This window comes from Ananas comosus, linkage group 19 (genome assembly GCF_001540865.1).
Source record: "Ananas comosus cultivar F153 linkage group 19, ASM154086v1, whole genome shotgun sequence".
Lineage (NCBI taxonomy): Eukaryota > Viridiplantae > Streptophyta > Magnoliopsida > Poales > Bromeliaceae > Ananas > Ananas comosus.
In genome coordinates this window covers 10,298,590-10,317,310 of record NC_033639.1, presented here as the reverse complement: position 1 = coordinate 10,317,310, position 18,721 = coordinate 10,298,590, and the positions used below count along the sequence as shown (strand labels likewise).

Below are 18,721 nucleotides of genomic sequence, written 5' to 3'. Positions count from 1 at the left end.
TTTTCTTTTTTTTTTTTTTGCATTTAACCCATTCAGAAAAAGAAAATCACAAATAACCCCATAAAATTTATATTTACAAAATTGATCCTATTCCCGTCACGCGAGCGCCATGTGGGCGTGGTGATAAATTATATTGAATATAGTGAATCATTCACCATATTTGGATACGGTAAATGAATGATTCACCGTATCATTGCTTAGCCCTAAACCCTAAATATTACGCAATATCATAGTACGGAAATAATGAAACATGATGAATTATTTACCGTATTTAAATACGGTGAATGATTCACTGTGTTCAACTTTACTTCCACGCTCGCATAGCGTTTACGTGGCAGAATAGGACTAATCTTGTAAATATAAATTTTATAGGCTATTTATAAAATTTTTTTGAGGGGGGCTAAAATGCAAAAAAAAACCCTTTGTAAAAGGTTAGAGAGAGAGAGAGAGAGAGAGAGAGAGATGGCAAGCATAATTTCATAGAGGTGACAACTCCTACCCAGTTTTTAAATAACAAATGAAAGCATGGGAGGATAGAGTTAATTGTATTATTGGTCTCTTAGCTTTATCTAATTTTTCATTTAAGGGGTGTTTGGTTATCCAAAAAATAGGCCAAAAAATAATTTTCTAGCTGAAAAAATTGGTTTATAGGAAAAAAAAAGCTCTTTATTTAAAAAAAAAAATAGGACAAACTAGTGTTTTTATTTTTAAAAATTTTATTTGAAAAATAAAAACTGTGACACAAAAAAAAAATTCATAAAACTTTTTTCCTAAAAATGATTTTTCATGCGTTTCCAAGTAACCAAACATTAGTCTTTCAATCTTTTTGCAATCAAAATATTCTTTTTTTTTAATAAGAGAGGAAAATAACAAACTATCTGCTTCATTTATTAAAGAAAATAAATTAGACTATAAAACCAAGGGAACAAAATAAGACACTTACAGGGAGAAAAAAGAAAAGAAAAGAAAAGAAAATTGAGACATAAAAAAAAAAGAAAAGACCAATTAAGCGCACACCCAGAAATAAATCATTCAAAATCACCCACCTCGAAATCTCTAGATTCTCTACACATATCGCAAAAAACTTCTCTATAACTAGATCACGCATTATTATTATTATTTTTTTTTAAAAAAGAGAATGATAATATACTATCCATTTTATTTATTATTTTAAAATAAACTTAGCTGGAAATGTGAAGCAATTAGATTTAGAATTTGAAATCTCCGATGCCAAACATTAAATTTTTTATTACCTGTGCTAAAAATAATCAGTGCCAATCTATAATTTTTAATTATTTATTTTACTAACGATTGTACTAATGTAAGGACAGAAATTGTGATGCGACATAATTTGATACTGCGCACCCCACCTCTAGTGAGACGAGGTTGGATTAAACCAAACTCGTAGGAGTGTCGGTGGACAAAAATTTTATGGGCACCGTGTCTAAACAAATTGTTTGGGCACGGTGCCCATAAAATTTTTGTCCGGTATCGGTGCTTCTAAATTTGGGGTTTGGGATCTACGGGCATAATTTAAAACTATATAGAAAATAAAAATGACATGATTATATTGTGACGAGTGTAAATTAAAAAGGTCTTTGGTGTGAATGATATGATGATCCTTTTCCCACCGCGGACCGGACCGGACCGGACCCCGCCGCCTCCGCCCGGTCTAATTTTCCAAGTCTACATTCAAAAATGAAGTTTATACGGAATCTTATTACAAAACTAAATAAATTTTTCATCCAATTGATACTTTCAATCTCAGCTGTCCATTAACTCATGTCTTTTAAAATCATGCCACAAAGAAATGATCAAAATGGGAATGACTCAAGAGCAAAAAATGTAAATTATTTAAAAACAATTAAGAGATTTGGTTTTGCCTCTTTCATTCAGATTTATATATTAATTAAGTGCAATTTTAAGCCTACCATGGTTTAACAAGTTGAACATGATGTTGTTGATTTTTGAAAAGCAGGAGAACTCAAAAATGACTACATCAACATAAATAAATAATTCATATTCTCCAACTGTGAAACAACCGTTGTACTCTAAAAGGTTAAGCTGTTAAAGAACGGTGTTTAAATATTCGAGACCTTTTTTGTCGGCTCATGACGTGGGCTTGAATTAAATGGGAGGAAATTAATATGCTAGGAGCCTGGCGTGACTCGATCTCAGTACCTCCTTCTCTGATATCATATGAAACAATCGTTGTACTCTAAAAGCTTAAATGACCCCTTTTACTCCTTTGTAGCTTTTTAAAGTGTTTAAAATCCTATTAACTTAATAATTAGAGCTTATCTAATTAGGAAATATGCTGTAGTTGGAGATATATATAATTAGAAATATAATAATTATAAGTACATACATCTTATTTGGTCGATGCAGCAAAATAGTCCTTCAGTTATAAATATTTTATTTGATTTTATGCAGTCGAGAATTTTGTTTATAAATTTTATTATTTTATATATGACATGGTGAGAATACCCACAATGTAAAAGAAAGTACTTTTTAGACAAATTTATATCTTATTTAAAATTACTTTCTCTAACAGCTGCAGCCTGCAGTTGGTTTTACGACTAATTTGCATGTAATTCTAATTATTGTAGTTCAGTAACTACAGCCTCATTATATAGTTCTAACTGCAGCAGTTAAATTCTAACGCATCAATTCAGATATTATATTTCGATCTGCTGCAGTTACAGCTATTATGCAATTATAACTATTTGCAAATCAAAAGGCTAAACTAAAAAGCGATCTACTGAGCTAATATCTAAATTCTTTTAAAGAGGCTTTTATGCCGCGAATGTTTAATTTCTACTTTTGGCCCCGTTTGGTTGGGGGAATAAGCGGGGATAACGAAAGTTATCCCCGCTATTCCGCCAAACAGAGTGAAATTTGGCCGGGATATTTTATCCCGGTCAAACCTTGCTATTCCCGATTATCCCGGAATAATAAGAAATTTGTTATTCCACCATTTTGATGGAATAGCACTATTTCAATGCTTAATTTCAAACTTAATTAAAATTGAATACAAACTCTTTAATCATTTAATCAGCATAGCAGAGAAGAAGCAAGAGTTATACAAATTCTTTTTTTTCTTTCTAATTTAGAGTACTAAATATTATTATATAATTGAATACAAAAATCAATTTGCAGAAAACAACAGTCAAACACTCAAACCCATAAAATCCAGAGATTCCTTCAACTAAGTCATATTCACACCTACAATTCAAAGTCCTCGTGGATTAATTTCTCCATTTCAACCAATCAATATTACTAATTATTATTAGGAGCAAATATATAGTGGGCCTTTTACATACCAATAACTTTGAAACATATATATTTCCAACTGTTCTGTGTCCTTTTTCTTGTAGAAAATAAAATAAAAATTCAACCCCTTTATTCTTATACGAGTCAATTTAGCACATAACAATTTGCGTAGTATTCTATATTTTGTTATAATTATGTACAAATCAGATGGTTTTAGCTCGCAGTATATAATTTATCAAATTATTATTTAGTTATGCATTTTTTTTATGTTTTTTAAAAAGATGCTCTAACATTTTAGATTAAAATAAAATATTAGTTTCAAAAATTTGTGAGTAAAGGTCCAACAGAAATATATATATATATATATATATATATATATAGAGAGAGAGAGAGAGAGAGAGAGAGAGAGAGAGAGAGAGAGAGAGAGAGAGAGAGTCCGACTACTATATTTTATAAATGTAGACCCCGTTGTACTTACGTTTTCGATTGTTGGATGAAGAGATGAGAGATGTACGGTTAGGATGCATGATGGTGGTCACCTAGGATTGAATGGGTGATTATTTGAATAGCATAATCTAAAAGATAGAAATAGTTAACGGGATAAATTTAACGGCTAAAAATTTATAAATATAAAAAAGTCTATACTCATACTCATAACAATATAATAACCGGACTATATATATATATATATATAGAGGGAGAGAGAGAGAGAGAGAGAGAGATCGGGTGTGTGTCAGTCCCGACTACTTATGCTAGTAATACACAAGCACTTGGTGCTACCAGTTTTCCGCGTTATATCTACCATTTTGATCATTTTCACTCGTTAGATCATACTATTCAACCAACCACGCCACTCAACCCTAGAGGTTCATATCATTCTAACCGCACATCTTATAATTCAAGGTAGAAAATTTAATAGCACCAAATCATTGGTTTATTAATAGTATTCCGGCATATATATATATATATATATATTAAGAGAGAGAGAGAGAGAGAGAGAGAGAGAGAGAGAGAGAGAGAGAGAGAGAGAGAGAGAGATTTGATTGGGCTACTATCAGTAGTAAACTGTTCGGTTACTACCGATTTATTTTTGATGATAGAGCTTCCAAATCGACGATCGGCACCCGTTAAACATGATCTAGACCATTTAAATTATATAGAAATAATCAATTTCATGATTTTTTGGCATCACTAACTGAACGATTAAAGGGTCACAAAATCTATAATTTTAATGGCCGATATGGTACGTTTGCTCGTTTAACGTATAGAAGAGTTCAAATCAACTAAATTTTTGCTAAAAATTTTTTAAACTATTTAAAATAAGATCTAGACTCTAGATCTCAAATATAAAAATTGTATCATCACTTTTTGAAGATATTCATTTCTAGCGATTCATTTTTCTGTTCACTTGATGGACAAGAGAACAATATCGAAAGTGTGTGAAATTTGATTTCCAGATAGTTTAAATAGTTTAGATCATGTTTAACGGTGTCGATCATCAATTTGGAAGCTCTATCATCGAAAACAAATCGTAGTAAATCGAGCCGTTTACTACCGATAGTATTCTAGCAAAATTCTATATATATATATATATATATATATATATAGAGTCCGGCTACTATACTATTGATAGTACAAACCTTTGGTACTATTGATTTTCTACCGTTAGATCTATCCTTTGATCATTTCCACCCGTTAGATTATACTATTAAACCAACCACCCACTCAACCCTAGGGGACCACTATCATCCTAACCGCACAATCCTTTCATCCAACGGCCGAAAACTCAATAGTACCAAGGACTTGGTACTATTGATAGTATAATAGCATAATTCTATATATATATAATATTAAAAAGAGTGTGTGTCAGTCCGACTACTATGCCTAGTAATAGCAGGAAGCACTTGGTGCTACCAATTTCTCGCGTTATATCTACCATTTTGATCATTTTCACTCGTTAGATCATACTATTCAACCAACCACCCACTCAACCCTAGAGGGTTCATATCATTCTAACCGCACATCTTATAATTCAAGGGTAGAAAATTTAATAGCACCAAATCATTGGTGTTATTAATAGTATTCCGGCATATATATATATATATATATATATAAAGAGAAGAGAGAGAGAGAGAGAGAGAGAGAGAGAGAGAGAGAGAGAGAGAGAGAGAGAGAGTTGATTGGGCTACTATCAGTAGTAAACTGTTCGTTACTACCGATTTATTTTTGATGATAGAGCTTCCAATCGACGATCGGCACCGTTAAACATGATCTAGACCATTTAAATATATTAGAAATAATCAAATTCATGATTTTTGGCATCACTAACTGAACGATTAAAGGGTCACAAAATCTATAATTTTAATGGCCGATATGGTACGTTTCTCGTTTAACGGTATAGAAGAGTTCAAATCAACTAAATTTTTGCTAAAAATTTTTTTAAACTATTTAAAATAAGATCTAGACTTAGATCTCAAATATAAAAATTGTATCATCACTTTTTGAAGAATATTCATTTCTAGCGATTCATTTTTCTGTTCACTTGATGGACAAGAGAACAATATCGAAAGTGTGTGAAATTTGATTTCCAGATAGTTTAAATAGTTTAGATCATGTTTAACGGTGTCGATCATCAATTTGGAAGCTCTATCATCGAAAACAAATCGTAGTAAATCGAGCCGTTTACTACCGATAGTATTCTAGCAAAATTCTATATATATATATATAATATATATATATAGAGTCCGGCTACTATACTATTGATAGTACAAGCCTTTGGTACTATTGATTTTCTACCGTTAGACTTATCCTTTGATCATTTCCACCCGTTAGATTATACTATTAAACCAACCACCCACTCAACCCTAGGGACCACTATCATCCTAACCGCACATCCTTTCATCCAACGGCCGAAAACTCAATAGTACCAAGGACTTGGTACTATTGATAGTATAATAGCATAATTCTATATATATATAATATATATATATATAAAGTTAGAAATCACACATATACTAGTGGTTGAAGTATATATATATATATAAAAGTTAGAATACACATGTACTAGTGGTTGAAGTAGCACGTAACGTACGTCCTGTTCATGTATGATGCGAATTGCTGACTGTTGATGTCTTTTAGAATTTTAGACTCATTCAGTGATGACTCGGTCTGCCTGTCTGCCTTCTCTGCTCGCATCAGCTTCTGCGTAATTCAAGCAGCAGGACAGTCCAACATCCTCTCTCTCTCTCTCTCTCTCTCTCTCTCTCTCTCCTTCCATTTTCTTGAGGCAATTAAAATGTGTGGATTAGTTCCCTACATTATCCTCTACTGCAACTTGTGGTCCCTTTACTTTCTTTTATTTGGCATTTTAGCTCCGATTAACGTTAAAGACGCGTTCCAATCCATCCAAAATCTTACATTTTCTATTTTGCTCTTTATTATAGTATGTTAAAAGCTTCATACTATGGCATAATTAATACTAATAATTATAACCAACACGAAATTAGTATTCTGAACACAAAACTTTCACATATGACAAAAGTTTTGATAGTTGTTATCTGAGATTCCAAATTCGAAATTTACCTTTCTACCAAACAAAAGAAAAAAAAAAAAAAAAAAAAATATATATTATATATATATATATATATATAGTAATATATATATATGTATGTATCTTTTGGAACAAAGAGTTTCTGGATTTGTTTGATATTATGTTATCAAAAAAATCAATCAAGTGAATAGTACAGTGACCAAATCATAATATAGAGATTTTAGAGGGATAATATTCCATACACATTAACCTTTCCTAATCACTCTATGGATAATTCTTCCTAATCACTTTCCACCCTTTTTCCTTCTTAGACCCATATACCTACTGATCAGGAGTGTTGAATTGGTCTTTGCAATGATCAAATGCTTATTTACTATCTGCATATTTGCATGAGCCATGAATGCTTAATTTTGACCCATTCTACTCCCCACTATCCCCTCCCTCTCCTCTATATGTGTGTGTGTGTGTATATATATATATATAACTCAACAAAACAAATCCTTCCTCACCAAACACTTCTTCATTTGCTCTCTCTCCTCTTCTGTAAACATCAAACAAGAACAACTTACCACAAGAAAAAGAGATACATAGATATAGGGATAAGAGGAGAGAAGAGAGATTAATGGGGAATTGCTTGAACCCGCGAGCCGTGACGTGGGTCGACGACGAAGATTGGGAGCCGAAAGAGCTCGACAATATCAAAGAACAGCGGAGAAAACATAAGAAGAGTAAGAGAGGAGGAAAGGAGAGCAAAGTCGAGCCTTCGACTACTGCGGTGAAGATAAAGCTCACAAAGAAGCAGTTGGAGGAGCTTTTGGTGCGAACGGATACGAAGGGACTGTTGCCGATCAACGAAGTAATTATATACCGTCTCATGAAGAAGGCGAGCAAAGAGTCTACATGCGGCGGCCGGAGCTGGGGTTGGAGACCAACTTTAAAGAGTATACCAGAAGAAGTTGTTGAAGGTGTAGGATCGTAGCTAGATAAGCTGGTTTCTCTTGAGAGACATAACTCTTCTGCTTTTACAAAGCTATGTACACTAGAGGTTGTGAGAGCCTTATTGTCTTTTTTTTAAATTTTTTGAGAGATATGAGAGCCTTATTGTCTCTTTTGAATATAGAGGCCCTTTCTTGTTCATTATCGCACAAAAGTTTCTCTTGAGTTTAAATTTACCTCATGCATGGAGGGATTCAGCATAGATTTTGGAGATACTGAAGCCATGAGAGAAATTCATACAAACCAACACATGAAGCAAATGGGCATGTCTCTTGTGAATAAATGCATAAATGATAATACTACATATATCTCAAACACATGACAAGAAACAACACTCCAGTGAGAGCAGGAAAAGTGCCACCTATGGAGCATAAAACTGTGAGGTGTTATGATTAATTCCACCTCAATAATTTTAATGTTGCTTCTGTCCTTTTGCCTAATATTTTGAGACTTCTAACTATTCAACTACTTCCATGCATACATATATATATATATATATATATATAGAGAGAGAGAGAGAGAGAGAGAGAGAGAGATAAGCTTCCATGCTTTTAGAAGCACAGGAAAATCTTGTGCTTGTAATTTTTTAGTCATCAGATTGCTTCAAAACCTATGCAGCACTTAATGAAACATACTGTCAGTAGTGCTGCACGGATCTTGAAGCAATCTGATGGCTAAAAAGTTAGAAGCACAAATGCTTCTGTGGTTTTAAAAGCACGGGAGCTCAACTCTCTCTCTCTCTCTCTTTATATATATATAAAAGAGATTACAAGCTATATATGAGAGCAAAATGGGCAACTACATAGAAATGTTTAAACTTACTATAGCATTCAAGACATGTCCATACAAAGCATAATTATGCCTTCAACCATTCAACACTATCCAGAAAGGAGCAAAAGCAGACAGTTGCCAAAAAAGCAGTTTCTCCGCTAGGAGATCAAACACTACTTACAAATGAGCTTTTGGTCATCTATACGACAGGAAAAAAGGCCCACTAATTTCAGAGTAGAAAAAAGAGATTCAGGTGATCATCATCGTCACCAATACCATGCTGGTAGTCATAATCAATGTAATCGTAGTCATAGTCATTGTCATACATCATATCATCAAACTCAGAATTTTCTGAGAAGATATCATCATCGTCATCTTCATCGAAGGGGCCAACAGCAGCATCGTACTCATAGTCATCGGCAGAATCCTCTGGTAGCCTCAGATTCCTTATTCTCGAACACATTGCCTTCATGCTCGCATCCATATTCAAATTGAAACACCGGCGTATATCGAGCGACTCAAGGTGAGGACAGCTATCAAGAATGGCCTTTAATCCTTCATTAGTTACCTTGTTACCGAAGAGTTGAAGTTGACGGAGCTCATGCATAGTTTTGGCTATTCCAAGTGCATCACAGTCGTCGGTATTATCGAGTTCCTCTTCATCGTCTGACATGTAATAGGACCCTTTAGTGTTCAGTTTAAATAGTTTAAGCTGTGGGCATGCTTGACCAACGGATTCACACAATTTCATGGTGAATGAACCAAATATTATCTCAAGTTTCTCTAAGCAAGGGAACCTCTTGACCATCTCAGTCAACCCTTCATCGGAAATGTCGTAGCATGATACGAGGCAAAGTGATTTCAACAAGTTTGCCCTGCAGTAATTAAAAACTTAGGTAGATAAGACAGCAAGGATTACTAAATTGATGTAGGAATACCATGAAAAGTTGATGGAACCTTCACAGCCTATAAGCATGTACACATACTATACACACACAGTAAAAACGAGAAAAAAAATTCAAGGATTTCTCGATACACATGTTTAATAAACTCTTTTAAATGAAGCCATCAATTTAAGCTTTTTTTTTCCTGAAATAATGAAAATGTAAATTGCACCATGGGTCCTCGAGTAGGAAACTTAAGTAGGGTAGGGTCTTTGAGATTCTAACTTCTCATAATTCAACTACACTTTTTACACCCAGTCACATTCCTAGTCGTTTCTCATTAAATTGGATGGAGATGTCCATGTAACAGCTATGTCCATGTATCTGCTATATGACTATGTAAGCACTGTCGCACATGTCTAATTACAGGTCGCACACGTCTACATATTGGCATTTCCATCCATTTGATTAGAGTAATTAGATGGAACTACTAGGATTACAGTGTATTGAATAGTTTAAAGACTCAGCTACACAAATTTGAGAGGTCAAATCAAATAGAAATTTCGCTGAAAGGTTAGCACTTGGCCATCCAAACACAATTGCAACATTAGAAACTGAACCATTCAAATCAATCGCATATTCGCATTTTAAAGAAGAACAGCATAAAAACAAACAGGAATGATCCTGTCCACAATGTTTCACGGCAGTAACCACAATCATCTGAATTACTTCATTGTAACGGACGGAAATGTCCAATGTAAGTATGTTACTACAATTTTATCATAGTGTAAGTGATTCTTTGGGATCGTCTCTTCATGAGCAAGGGCTTACATTTCTTTTTTTCAATATATAATGGTTACACAAAGCATTTGAATGCACTCAATCAAAATAATTTAACATGACTCAGCTGTGCAAATTCAGAGGTTTTAGGATCAAAATGAAACTTTGCTTAAACGTTAACATTTGGAAATCCCTAATTACCACAATTGCAACATAAGTAACAGGATTAATCAACTCAACATTGCACCTTAAAGGAGTATAACACAAACAACCACAAAATGTTCGCCAAAATGCGCGAGACAAACCTCTCCGCGATGTACAGCAAAAGCTCGTCGCTACCAAAGCGCGCGGCCGAGAACTCCTCCATCCGCCCCGCGCTCCAGTCCACCGCCAACCTCGCCATCGCCTCCATCTCCGCCTCACCGAGATGGTCGAGGTGGGTCATGTCGACGCGCCGCCACAGCAGCGGCTCACGCGCGACGCGGCGCCACCCGCGGCACACGCGCCCCGCCCCCATCAGGATCTCGACGGCCCCGATCTTCCCGAAGATCACCGAGAGCACGTCCGGGGAAAGCTCCGCCCAGTTCCTCCCCTCCACCGAAGGAGGATTAGGGTTCGGATCCATTATCGCCCCGCACAACACCCCCTCACCCCCTAAATAAACCCTAGGTTTTGGAGCGACACAGGAGGCGTAAGGGGAGGGGAATTGATCGAGATGGGGGTTAGGGTTTTTGGATCGTTCGGGGTTTGGTTAGGGTTAGGGTTTTGGGGGTGGGTTAGGGCAACCTAGGGTTACGGAGAAAAATGGCGATTGCGGAGTGGAAAGATTTGGGCGGGAAGGAGAACCCATGCGACCCGCTGATAGGTTTTATGCGGACACATCACACATAGCTCTATTATTGCGGAGAACTTATAATTGCTGGACCCGGTCTATAGACCGCACCAATGAAAATGTAGGAAGGCTCCTCAACTCATAGAAAATTTTTAAATAAATTTCTTTGATTTATTACTTTGTTCAAATGCAACAGTCGCACATCATTGCTTTTTATTCAGAGTTTGCGAAAGTTTTAACAAAGGTGAAGGTTTTGGCTGAAGTCGACGTAGAAAGATAAGCGCCGTCAGGCTGCCTCGAACATGGAAGGCAAAGTCGGTCAGTCTGGCAAAGTGCGAGCACAACAGTTTGGTTCTGAGTGAGTGCTGGCGCTGATTAATCGGCATGAATGGCGCGAACTTGTGACTTTGTCAGCACTGTCAGCAGTGTCGACGTAGTCGAGATCGCGCTCCAGCTCAAGTCTGCCACAGAAATGAGACTTCTGAGGATGGTTCAGACAGGAAAAATCCCCTCACGCAAATGAAGTCGGCAGCGGTCACAATGCTTTTACACCTAACCTGCAATGAAAGTCGGCAGCAGTTAAATTGCATTGCTCTTGCTACTGCATCAGCATCACTAACCGTAGTTGCTGCAGGAAAGAGCAAACCTCCTCACTGAATTTTGTTGTCTAATTCATTTTTAGTGGTTAAATATTCGAAGCACACGAAAATATGGAGTAGCAAGGAAAAGGGTCAAACACAATGCATAAATTTTTTAGTTGATAGTTTGAGAAGCTCCACTTTTTTTATCTATAACCAATAGTTAAAAGTGAAATTTGATCCAAGTGGTCCTCATGATCTTCTTACAGAAACTCGATGATCAGAAGTTCACAATTTCACAAATTTGATCATTGAAACACATTCAGGGTTTTGAATTCGACCTTGCCTTTTAAAATTAAGGCTCTGATTTACAATTCCATATTTATTTCGTTATCTCTGAAACAAAGCGAAAGCGGTTGATGACTTTACAACAGAAAGCAAGTTGCACTTGCATTATGAGCTCAACACCGTAACCGAAAAGCAAAACCTTAAACAAGCTCTTCATACCCATCATATAAACCCCATCCACAATCTCCCTATAAAATCCCCACCCCTCTGCTACAACACCTCTACTCACTTACAAACAGAAAAAGAGATAACATGAAGACTCTGGTTGCATCTCTGCTCCTTACTCTTTTGGTCGCCTATGTGGCGGCCGAACGGGCCCATGAAATGAGCTGCACCGACGTCGATATGTGCATCGCCCCCTGCATCTCTTACCTGACAGGTGAGCAGCAGTCCCCGGCCCCTGCCTGCTGCGACGGGCTGAAGAAACTCAGAACACTGGTGGCGGGCACAACGGCGGAACGTCGCTTCGCGTGCAACTGCATTAAGCAGGCGGCGGCGCACTTGAAGAATCTCAAGGACGATGCCGTCAGCAAGCTCCCTGCCGCATGCGGCACCCCACTCCCCTTCCCCATCAGCTTAGAGTATGATTGCTCCAGGTAAAAATGCTTCCTTCGCTAAATACATTTTTATACCTCTTGCAGCGTGTGCTTGTTGCCGATAGCATTTTGATGACTTTCGCTTCCTGCAGCCTCCCATAAGCACTGGAGAAGGACATTAAGTTGGGCAACAATAAAGGGAAAAGACATCTCTTTCTACTTCAGATTTATCTGTGGCGAAGCTTTTGTTCAAGAGAATAAGAGGAACAAGATAGTTTATATTGTATAAGAGGATGTGATCATACGGGCTGTATTTTATCACAAGTAGACGTTTTCACCGTGAAAACGCTTCTTGGTTCAAATATAATTGTAACTCGCTTCTTGGTTCAAGATAGTTTAAATTGTATAAGAGGATGTGTTTCCAGATATAAAAGCATGATCTTTTCGCCGGCTGCGAATTTGCATGAATTGATTGAAACATTCACCCACGATCCAACCATAGTGAGTGAAACATTCACTTTTGATTCATCGAAATATAGGAGGTATCTGTAATGCCTGTGAAAACTTATCCTGCACTCGGCTGATTTGTATCCTTATCCAGTATAATCCAACTATAACCTGGATTCTTCCTAAAACTGTTGGACTGCATCGCCATTCTCACATTTTCCCCCTCCTCCTTTAGCCCAGCTGAAGACAGCATATTAGATAGAACAGCATAAGCTGTTGCATTATTGGGTTCCAACTCTAAAAGCCCTTTTGCCGCTACCTTTGCATACTCAAGATTGAAGTGGATTTTACTTGCATTAAGCAAAGCCCCCCACACGTCCGAACTGGGTTTAAATGGAATCGATTTGATCAATTCCAAAGCTTCATAAAGCATTCCTGCACGCCCAAGAAGATCAACCATGCAGGTATAGTGATCCGGCCCAGGTTGGATCCCATAAATAGTGCTCATAGATTGGAAGCAGTTATACCCTTCTTCAACAAAGCCTGCGTGAGCACAAGCAGAAAGGATTCCTAAGAACGTAACATAGTTGGGCCTATACCCATCTGCTTGCATTTTCACAAATAGTTTTAGGGCTTCCTCAGCCAAACCATGTTGTGCAAATGCGGTTATCATTGCATTTATGATAACGAGACTCGGTTCGCTGATCCATGAGAAAACACGATAAGCATCGCCCATGTTTCCACATTTAGCATACATCGAGATTAAAGAGCTCTGAACAGTTACATTGAGCCCTAAGCCCATCTTTAAACCACAAGCATGAACTTGCATCCCTTGGTTCAAATAAGCTAAACCGGACAAAGCACTCAACACACAGCTTAATGTTATGGAATTAGGTCGATAACTTTCTTGTACCATTCGATTGAACCACATCAATGCACTTTCATTATCCCCGTTAGCTATGAATCCAGAAACTATAGCAGTCCAAGCAACTTCATCTTTTCCCGGCATATGTTCAAAAAGACGGACAGATTCTCCCATGCATCCTCGATTAGCAAAACCCACGACCATCGAAGTCCAAGAAACAGCATCCTTTTCGGGCATCATCTCAAATAGCTCATATGCCTCTTCAATGGCATCATGCTGAATATATCCGTTGATTAATGAATTCCAGGACACCATATCTTTCCTCTTCATGCAATTGAATAACCTCTTAGAATCTATCCTCAAACCGGCTCTAGAGTACATAACAATCAAGGAATTACCTAAGAAGGCATCAGATTCGAAACCCATTACTATAGTAATACCATGAATTTGAACCCCTTCACCAATCCTACTAGATTCGCTGCAGGCATCAAGCATGACCGAGAGTGTGGTCGAATTGACCCTCACGGATTCCCTCCTCATATCGAGAAACAAAATAAATCCGTCTTCCCACATTCCGGCCTTAACATATCCTCGAATCATAGAAGTCCAAGAAACTACATTCCTCTCCGGCATCACATCGAACACTTCTCTAGCATCGAAAATACTCCCGTATTTACAGAACCCATCAACCATCGAGCTCCACGAGAACACATCCTTCGCCTTCATCGCCCCGAAAACACGCACGGCGTCATCCAGCTTGCCAACCCTCAAGTATCCGCAAATCAATGCATTAGAACCAACCGGGTCCCGCCACCTCATTGGCATCTGATCATAAACCCCCTCGGCCTCCCTTATCATGCTGCACTTGGCGAACCCGGCAATCATGGCGCCGAACGACACTGCGTTCTTCACAGGCATTCGAACGAACAATTCATAGGCGTCAGTGACCTTCGAGGCCCGTAAGTAACCCGAGATCATCGCATTCCACGATGCAGCATTCCTCTTTGGCATTTCGTCGAACACCTTCCGTGCCGTCGCGGCATCGCCTGCATCGACATACGCCGTGAGCAGCGCCGTCCACGAAACAACGTCACGGATACGCATGGCGTCGAAAATGGATTGGGCTTCTCGGATTTCGCCATTTCTCCCATGCTTGGCGATCTGGGTGTTGTGGACCACCAAGTAGCGAGTGGATTCGGAGCGGGGAGAGGTAGGGTTTGTGGAAATGGGTGGTGGGGGTGAAGTGGAGAGGCGAATGGAGGGATAAAGGTGGAGACTTTGGAGGGGGAGAAGGGTTTCGGAGAGGAGGTGGGGAGAGGGTTTCCTCAGCATTGTTGGAGCTCATGGAGATGCACATGCAATAACTATTTTTCGGGAGAGAGAACAACATTTTTGAATTTGCATTATATACGAAGCAAGGTACGATAATTCGGCCAGAAAAGATGTCTCGTCACCGACTTTTGTTGCGGCCCCCGCAACATGTGAAGTCGGTGGTGGTAACTATTGCGCCGCCGACTTGATTAGAGCACGTTCAACACCGATTTGATGTGTGACGTAAGTTGAAATCGGTAGTTGAAGTGTTCTCCGCCACCGACTCTCCTAAAGGGAATTAAAACTAAGGGGCAATTTCATTCGTACCCCTGAAAAGTTCAAAATTATCGTAGATGCCCTTACATAATTTAAAATATCAAAAATGCCCCTACAAATATTTACTTTGTTTCAAAAATGCCCTCAACTCATTTTAATCTTAGTTATACCATGATATAATAAAGGTTAAGAATAAAATTATCCATTTTGCCCCTAAACTGTTGGGGGGCATATAAATGTACGTGGTCCATTTTTTTTAAAATTTTATTTATCCATTCAGATTTCAAATATTATAATCAATTAATAAAGAAATTCAATTAATAGGTTAATTAGCTAATAATAATTAACTATTAAATGAATTTATGCTAGTTTCAACTGAAAATTAGTCAAAGGTATTAAATTTAATGGAATAATTATCTTAATTTGTGAAAAATTTTCATTATCTAAAATTTTTTCAATTTATTATTTAAAACAATTATTGGTTTATGTAAAGTCCGTTGATTACAAGAATTTAGTTTGTCCTTTCATAATATAACTATTTTTTTTATTTGAGGTCGGATTTTATACTAATGCTCTTAGTTGTAATGTATTCATAGTAACGAATTTTCTCTATATTAAGTAGTCAAATAAAAAAAATTTATTACTTTACAATCGATGTAGTAAAAAAAGTAGATATAACTAAAATAAATTATCTTCTCATTCTGACATTAAAGCAAAATGAAATTTAATTTAACTATAATTTATTCCAAATAGAAATATTTATTTAATTAAAATGAATAATTTTTTAAACTAAAATCAATTGAATTTTACTAAATTTTTAGTCTAGATAGAATTTAATTAATTTTGAAATATAAAAGAGGGTATTTATGAAATAGAATTATTAATTGACCAATGAATAATTAAGAGGGGTAAAGTTGGAATATAAATATTATTAATTTTAATATGGATGGAGATTTGATGGCAGGGGTATTTTTGAAAGTTTGTTAAATTTGAGGGGGTATATATGATATTTCAATTTTTAAAGGGGCATTTATGAAATTAGATGCTTTTAGAAGGGTATAGAGGAAATTTTCCCTAAAACTAAAGTCGGCATTTGAGGGTTAATCCGTCGCCGAATTCACTTGGGTACTTTGATGAGGGACTCGGCATGCAAATAGTTTCAGCAGCAACTTTATAGGAGGCCTTGAGTCAAAGTCAGTGTTTCCACTGCTTTCACCACCGACTTTAGTTAAGTCTCTATCAGCTTGTCCATACAGGTTACTGATTTAAGGTTAGCTTATAAACTCGGCAATAAGAGGCGTTCCGTCGCCAAATTCACTGAAGGATATCTTAAAAAAGGACTCTGCATGCGAATAAGTTCAGTACCCGAGACTCAAGTTCGAATCCTAGTTGATTCACATTTTCAGCTAAATTTATTTCTAAATGAAATAAACAAAGCGGGTAGCGCGTTATCTATCTCTCAAAAAAAACTATATATATAGGAGACCTTGAGTTGAACTCGATGCTTTTATTACTTTCACCACCAACTTCAGTTATGTTTCTACCCCGTTCTCAGTGCGTCCACACAAGTTAACATTGGTTTGAGATTAGCTTGTACTCGATCTCAACCTCTCCGATCTATCCACTGACACAGATGAGGAAGATCAAAGGAGAAGATTCCAAATTGCGATACAATCGATTGATTAGTACTCTCTTCGTGAGAAAGAGCATGTGTGGACAAAGTGTACCAAGTACCATCTTCGCCTTTTATATACATATATATATATATATATATATGTTCCTATCTAGGACCAGTATATTCCTGTTGCATTTTTGCAAAGGGTTACTTTTTTGTGCTCATCTTTGCAAGGCTATTCATTTTTCACTTTACGTCAAACTCATCAATTCAAATACTATAATACTGTATTCTAAAACCTGTTGTACTTAGCGGAATTAGCTAAGGACTCGATAGTTGCACGACACCAGAGGTTTCAATTCCAAAGCCTAGCTAGTTGCTTTATATTCTTAGCTGAGTTCATGTCTAAAAAAAATGAAATATTCAAAACAATAATACTAAGAAAAACAACAACACCTGAGAGAATCTTTTGCCTCATCTTATTGTTATTTTTTTTTTTAACAGATGACTCTTGATCAGAACCAAAATGCCTTGCCCAACTACATATACTACAATATTTTTGTGTCTCTTCTATATACAAAGCCCTTATTCTTATTTATTTTCATTTTTTGATCTTAGCCCATGTGTACATCTCTGCAACCATGAGTCTAAGTCCATCTCCCAACCTACTTCCAACTCACATTTTGTCACACAATCAGAGATATCAATCTCAGATAGAATAAAGAAAAGTATTTAATTTCCCTTAAAATAAGTCATATCCAAACTTTTTAGGGCACAACCCATGTTGAAGCAACACTATGGCCATGTATATGGGCCCCTATTTTTGGCTTGGTCTAAGATTTGGAATTATGTAAGCAGATATACTTCTCACTCAGAAAATAGTATAAAAAATGTATAGCTAGAGACCCCATCAAACTATAGTTTGCTTTGAAATGGCCCCCCTTAAGGGGTGTTTGGTTCCTTAGAAAAGTACATAAAATTATTTATTTTAAAAAAAGTTTTCATGAAAAACACTTTTTTTCCCCACGATTTTTGTTTTCTAGATAAAAAATGTGAAAAACGAAAATACTACTTTCCTATGAAGTCTAAAAAAAAATTATGAGAACTATGAACGAAAAATATTTTTTTCCAGCTATACACTATTTTTTAGGATATTTTCGGGAAAACCAGACACCCCCCTTAGCTAGGGACCCCATCAGTTAAGTTTCTTCAATCTTTGGAATTAAATTAAGAGTTTTCATCGAAGTAATCGATCATTTTATCAAATTAATTAATTTTAATGACTTTTGTAGCATCTGAATTAATGGCTAGTGGAACCACAGTATTAACAAAATTTTTAACTGAATAACTAGAATAATTGATGAATTCTAGAAAAATTAAAATTAAGGGGATCTCAAGTTAAAAAATCAAAATCAAAATTGAGGGTCTATTTTAAAATGGTCTATGGGGATCTCCATATTATTTTCCCCTTAGAAAAAAATGTGAGAGAGAGAGAAAGATATTTTAGTTTGTGGAGGTTGTGAGACACTTGTGAAAAGGGCCCTCTTTGCCCATGTTCATGACTCTTATTATTTTACTCTATTTCTATTTTAAAAATTAATTAATTTGGGGAGTAAAGGAAAGGGAGAAGGGATTCTTTGCATCTGGCTTCAAACTTGT

General features: G+C 36.5%; 4 protein-coding genes across 4 annotated transcripts; 2 read left to right on the top strand and 2 right to left on the bottom strand.

The window, feature by feature from the left end:
* On the top strand, positions 7,446-7,802 carry LOC109724817. Its single transcript, XM_020253743.1, has one exon. It carries the CDS (start codon positions 7,446-7,448, stop codon positions 7,800-7,802), a length of 357 nt encoding a protein of 118 aa, XP_020109332.1.
* On the bottom strand, positions 8,619-11,138 carry LOC109724973 (putative F-box/LRR-repeat protein 23). The gene is made up of 2 exons (XM_020253990.1): positions 10,560-11,138; positions 8,619-9,465 (listed from the first exon to the last, which is right to left on the bottom strand). The coding sequence occupies exons 1-2, from the start codon at positions 10,877-10,879 to the stop codon at positions 8,820-8,822; spliced, it is 966 nt and encodes a 321-aa protein (XP_020109579.1). The 5' UTR covers positions 10,880-11,138; the 3' UTR covers positions 8,619-8,819.
* Positions 11,814-15,412, bottom strand: LOC109724972 (pentatricopeptide repeat-containing protein At1g53600, mitochondrial). The gene has a single exon (XM_020253989.1). It carries the CDS (start codon positions 15,190-15,192, stop codon positions 13,114-13,116), a length of 2,079 nt encoding a protein of 692 aa, XP_020109578.1. The 5' UTR covers positions 15,193-15,412; the 3' UTR covers positions 11,814-13,113.
* Positions 12,265-12,710, top strand: LOC109724816 (non-specific lipid-transfer protein A-like). Its single transcript, XM_020253742.1, has 2 exons — positions 12,265-12,608; positions 12,701-12,710. Exons 1-2 carry the CDS (start codon positions 12,265-12,267, stop codon positions 12,708-12,710), a joined length of 354 nt encoding a protein of 117 aa, XP_020109331.1.